This window comes from Artemia sp. Qi Xiang Cuo, chromosome 17, assembly GCF_049724085.1.
Source record: "Artemia sp. Qi Xiang Cuo chromosome 17, ASM4972408v1, whole genome shotgun sequence".
NCBI lineage: Eukaryota > Metazoa > Arthropoda > Branchiopoda > Anostraca > Artemiidae > Artemia > Artemia sp. Qi Xiang Cuo.
The window spans coordinates 32,945,393-32,951,392 of record NC_142810.1 but is presented as its reverse complement, the minus strand read 5'-3'; the positions used below and the strand labels follow the sequence as shown (position 1 = coordinate 32,951,392).

The 6,000-nt window shown below is 34.7% G+C and overlaps 1 protein-coding gene across 3 annotated transcripts in view; it reads right to left on the bottom strand.

Annotated features, from left to right (window-relative positions):
• Positions 1 to 2,200: 2,200 nt before the first annotated feature.
• The window catches only part of veli (L27 and PDZ_signaling domain-containing protein veli), a 192,245-nt gene continuing 188,445 nt past the window's right edge, over positions 2,201 to 6,000 (bottom strand). For all 3 annotated transcript variants that reach the window (XM_089103716.1, XM_089103715.1, XM_089103717.1), the window contains exon 6: positions 2,201 to 2,668. In XM_089103716.1, coding sequence (XP_088959842.1) covers positions 2,510 to 2,668 — 159 coding nt within the window. In that variant the 3' untranslated portion in view covers positions 2,201 to 2,509. The remainder of the gene's footprint in view (positions 2,669 to 6,000) is intronic.

Here is a 6,000-nt window from a genome sequence, read left to right as displayed (position 1 = left end):
ATTATCTTGTTTTTAATGAAACGTTCAGAAGCCAAACAACAAAAGTACGAAGAACAACAGGGAAATCTTTTTGTAAGACAGTGGAGCTATTTTTTTTTTTTTTTTTTTTTTTTTTTTTTTATAAAATTTTTTTTAAGGATTTCCTTTCAGAGGAAATAATATATCTTTTTTGTTTTTTGTCTTTAATGATGTGTGTTAATGTTTTAAATTGTAGTGTGCGAGCAAATCGCTCTTCTTTCCGGGTATTTAAGTGTAATCTGAATCTTAAAGACTTGGGAATAAGATTTTTAATTTTGCAAGATTCCAGGAATTTCTGCTGGTTAATGATATTAGCATGTTTTTTGCCTAAATTAATAAAGTAAAAGATATCATTGGTCAATTGCTCCCCATAAGCAAGACGAAAATAGCGACGAAGACCACACTGCCTTTCCATCACAAACAACAAAAGTACGAAGAACAACAGGGAAATCTTTTTGTAAGCTCCACTGTCTTACAAAAAGATTTCCCTGTTGTTCTTCGTACTTTTGTTGTTTGTGATGGAAAGGCAGTGTGGTCTTCGTCGCTATTTTCAGAAGCCAACTTTATTGAGTCCGTAAAAGGAACATCGGAGGAAACTGAAAAGAAAGTTTTACGTCTGGTTCTGATGGATCAGCAATCTGGTAGAAGAAACTTCCAGAAATGATCTGAGTTTATTAGGTTCTTGAGTACAGAGAAAGTTCTAGGAAGCATTTTAGAATGGCGTTGGTTAAATCAAGTTATAAAAAAAAAACATTTAGTGAACGACGAAAAACTTCTTTTTTATCATTAATTCTTATCTTTAGGGAATATTATTGAGTATGTATGAAGTTGAGAGCATATCAAGTGCTTCCTCAAAAATCATAAGCTGAAATTTATCTCAGAATGACTTCTTGAATCTGAACTGGTACCGTAACCGTTTTTCCTGTCTGTAATTTTAGTCCTGATTTTGTCAGTAGCGGCAACATAATAAAGAGTGAATTACGACCCATAGTAGCCAAAATTAAAAAAAAAAGTTTTTATAAAGAAGCTGCCCAATGACAAATACTTTCTACGTACAACTATTTTAAAAACAGTAATTTTGATTCAGATCTACTAAACAGCAACTTGTAAGTACGAGAGGATATTTTTGAGCATTTTGAAAAAAAAAGACTAATAACTTTTAAAAAAATTATGTCCAATTGAAAAAAAGTACACCACTGAAATCACCCTTACCGAAAAGCCTTAACCCAAGGTTTACAGTCCCTTCCATGAAAAAAAAAGTACATCGCATTTGTGCATGAGTAGCAGCGAAATATCTTTTTTCTTGCCAGAAGTGGCTATCAAACCAGAGCTCATAGAACATTAGGAGAGGACTTATTTTAACGGAATAAATGAAAAAGAAGGAATTAAATTAAATTGCGTGGTGCCAGAATCTTTGCTATATAATGGCAAAATCAATATGATTTTCACATGACTGTCCGTTATTCTTGTAGAACGCACAAAACAGCAATTGAATTTTATCCTTCTTCCTCTAGAAATTTGGCTTTTACCCCTTGAACCTTTTTGACGGGAATTCCTTGGTGTCTAAACTAAGCATAAGCATACCAATTTGGCGATAAGAAATGAAAAGAAGAAACGTTAACAATTACTTAACTTGAGTTGTAAAAATGGAAAACACAATTTTGGCTCAAAATTTTGTTTGTGCTTCTAGAGTAACAGTGAACTCTACGTTCGAACACAGAATCGAAGTTTTTTTTATCGCCCATGATTTGGCATAATCATCTTTTCGCAAACTCCAGTGTTTCTGATGTGAAATAAAAAAATCTTGTTTGCATTAAATCCAAAAGTATTATTGGATTATCTCTTCTAACATCCATAGCTTTGCATTGCTCTTTGTGTGATCAATACAGCTTTTAACTTCAGAAATTAGTCTTACTTTTAGCGTATAAAGAAAAAAAAATCTTCAATTTTCATTACGCAAAAACTACAAATGATATTTTATAAAATAGTTAAAAATTTGTAATTCAACATATGAAACAGCAATGAAAAAAAAAACCTTACTTAAAATTCAACCTATATATATATATATATATATATATATATATATATATATATATATATATATATATATATATATATATATATATATATATATATATATATATATATATATATATATACATATATATACGTGATCCAGAACTCTTGAGTTCTGCCAAAAAAAGAAAATAAAAGAAATTCCGAATTCAGGATAAACAATTATATTAGAACCATGCATTTTTCTAGAACAAAGCAGTTGAATTGTATTCCTTAGTGTAACAAAACAATAGCAATCTATCTTAGGCAATAAATTGCAGCAATATACTTGCCTAATGATATCATTTTATTCATGAAAGATGTCAATGTGTATCAATATTTTATTGAAGAAGCTTGGAATATAAAAATAGCTCGTGGCAGTTTCTTCTTTTCATTTTTAACATTAAAAACTTTAATCTCCATTTAGTAAAAAGATCTATTGGAATTGACGCAATCTTCTAGAAGCACGCTGTTTATCAAATCTCATTTCCATTTCCTCTAGAATTTTTGGCGTGTACCGGACGACGAGCTTTACGGAACCTATTGCTCGTTTCAGGAGCTCCACAGCTTTTTCATGATTTTCACCTTCCACGCACTAAAGAAACAACAGCCAAATTAGCAAATGACTAATTATAGAAGGTGAAAAAACAAGAGTTCATGAAAAAATAACCAGATTTAAACCGTTTTATTCGTATTGGGAAATCATAGCTCAAGGGTACGAGTGGTGACAATATAACTCCGGGTTCACATATATACGTTTGTTTTTGTGACACGAAAACCACCGATGCACAGCATATACTCATAACACTCGCACAAATTGTACACTATACAGAGATCAACATCGGACCGATTAAAAAAAAAAAAGTTCCGCATAAGATGACAGGATAGCTTTTCACAAAGATGATTAGTTCTTCTTGGATATTTTCAGTTCCATGAGAATGTTTTAACGTTGCTGACTAACCGTAGTTATGCATGAATGAGCGACAAACGGACAAAAAAAAATTTTTTTTTTTTACGGCAACACATATTTGCATGAACTTAGGGCCAGGTTCATATTGGGTCTATAGTCAAATGAGACATTCATTTATTGCCAGAACTGACTAATTAGATAAATGGAAGGGAGTATTCTTAATAACCCATTTTTTTGTCTTTTTTAACAGTTGTTATACCTCCTTTTTCCCTAGGAAAAAAAATTAACAGGCGTAAAATATCTATTGCTAATAATCTAATCCTTCATGATATGGCCAAATAATATATTCAATCCTAGTTCTCAAGCAGTTCCTCAATCAACACAGTTCGTGGTAACGAACTGTAAGTAAGGAGCGACGCAGCCCAATAGTAACCAAAACTCTAAAAAACGGAATTTTGATATCGATATATATATAAAAAGAATCGGCTTATTATGCTCATTACAGATATATAAGATTCATCAAGTTCAGTTTTACCCATCAAAGCCCATGAATCTGAGAAAATTTGCCTGATTTTCGAAAATGAGGCGAAACACCCCCTAAAATTCAAAGAACCTTGAACCATGAAAACTACACCATCAATCCAGCGTATCAGATAGCCCTACGGTAGAGGTTTCAAACACCTATCTGCAAAATGTGGAATTTAGTAATTTTTGCCAGAAGAAATATCACGGATGCGTCTTTATTTGTTTTTTTTTTCCCAGGGGTGATCGTATCGAACCAATGGTCTCAGAAAATTGGGAGAGGGCTCATTTGAACCGAAATTTGAAGTTTTAGTGCTTTTTTAAGAGACCAAAAGGATTGGAGGGCAGCTAGCCCCCTCCTACTCCCCTTTCCCCCAAAAAATCGCCCGATCAAAATTTTGAGATAGCCACATTGTTCAGCATAGTTGAAAGGTCCAAAAACTTATCCCTTTGTAGACAACATGACCCTCCACAGCCCCTGGGGGAAGGCGTTTAAGATGAAAAATTTTCCCATTGTTTACATAGTTCTAGACGTTTACCTCCCCCGACGATTACCCCCCCCCCCCCGGGAAAACAAGGCTTTCCAAATTTGAATTTTCTTCTTCTTTTTTTTATTTACGTAGGGGGAAGGAATTTTGGTACTTGTGCATTATGCGCCACTCACTCAAGTTTACGCTGTGTAAAACTCAAGAACAAATCAGTTTCTTCGTTAGTTTTTTTTCAGCTTAGCACGAGACAAGACAAGTGGCAGAATCTATGGGAAATATATAATTTGGGCTATATATTTGCACATAAGGAGGGGGGGGGGTAAAGTATTTGGACAGTTTGAAGTCAGAAAACAATTCTTTCTTCATAATATGCAGAATGATTGTGCCTAACACATTTTGCATGCAGAGCCGCTACACTTTACCCCCCCCCCCTCCCAATGTGCAAATCAATAGCCCAAGTTTGTTTCTAAAGTAACGAAGAAACCAACTTGTATTTTATTTTGGTTTTTTATTACTTTAAAAAATAGAGTTGTGACAGAGTCAATCTTTAGCGTAAAGAACAGAGTGTTGAGGAGGGGACAGTCCCTTTCATAAACGGGATAGTTTTTATTCGTTTTAAGTTTTAATGTGGCTCCTTACTTTCAGTTAAAAAAAAACTTGTTTTTTATTAAATACTGTTAAAATCAAGTGTTTGATATTTCTTGAGCGGTATCTAAACAAATAAAAATAAAGACCTGTTTGTTGACGAAAAGCCCTGTGTTGTCGACAATATTACTTATCATATGTGCTGAGTATGGGCTATTCAGAAACCTCGCCAACTGAGAATTCTTTTGGTTATCCGAAAAGCCCTGTTTCAGAAGAGGGCCTAAAGATACACTTTGTCGTACATACAACAACGATTTACAGCACTTTAATGGCTCTTTACAGCCGGAGTGGGAAATATATCATCGCAGCTGCAAGCTTCAGACATGACTGAAGACTCTTTTTGGACGCCTTGTGTGTCCCTGGAGATACAGGGGGATCTAAGATTGTTATTATCACTTAACATTGACAGTAACATTTTCGGTGTTACATCAGTAGAATGCTAATAATGAATTTGCTTGAAGCTATAGGAATTCCCATGTTATTTGCTTGAAGCTATAGGAATTCCCATGTTATTTGCTTGGCTTATGTTCTTCCTGTGCTATTTGCTTGGCTTATGTTCTTCCTGTGCTATTTGCTTGGCTTTTGTTCCCTCCCATGTTATTCTAAGGGTTTATATTCCCTCCCATGCTATTCTAAGGGTTTACGTTCCCTCCCATGCTATTCTAAGGGTTTATGTTCCCTCCCATGCTATTCTAAGGGTTTATGTTCCCTTCCATGCTATTCTAGGAGCTTATGTTCCTTCCTATGCTATTATAAGGGCTTATGTTCCCTCCCATGCTATTATAAAGGCTTATGTTCCCTCCCATGCTATTCTAAGGGTTTATGTTCCTTCCTATGCTATTCTAGGAGCTTATGTTCCTTCCTATGCTATTATAAGGGCTTATGTTCCTTCCTATGCTATTATAAGGGCTTATGTTCCCTCCCATGCTATTCTAAGGGTTTATATTCCCTCCCATGCTATTTTAAGGGCTTATGTTCCCTCCCATGCTATTCTAAGGGTTTATGTTCCCTTCCATGCTATTCTATAGCGCTATGTTCCTTCCATTGCTATTCTATGGGACCTCTACACGTGATTAAAACACGTTATAAAACTACATGCTATTTGCTTATGTCCCGTTGGTACCATTCCAAACGACCGGGGATTCCCCACCTGTTCCTATACATTGCAAAAAAGATAGCAGTATGAACGGGGAATCCCCACACAAGTTTGTTTCAACTCTAAGTTTTTCAACCAGTGTTTTCGAAAGGGGTAAGAGATTTGTGGATTGGAGTGTAACTCGAGAGTAGTTTGTTATTAAAAAATTGGATGCTACAATCATAATTGTTTGATTGACATTTGCAAAAAGGTGTAAGGTATTTGCG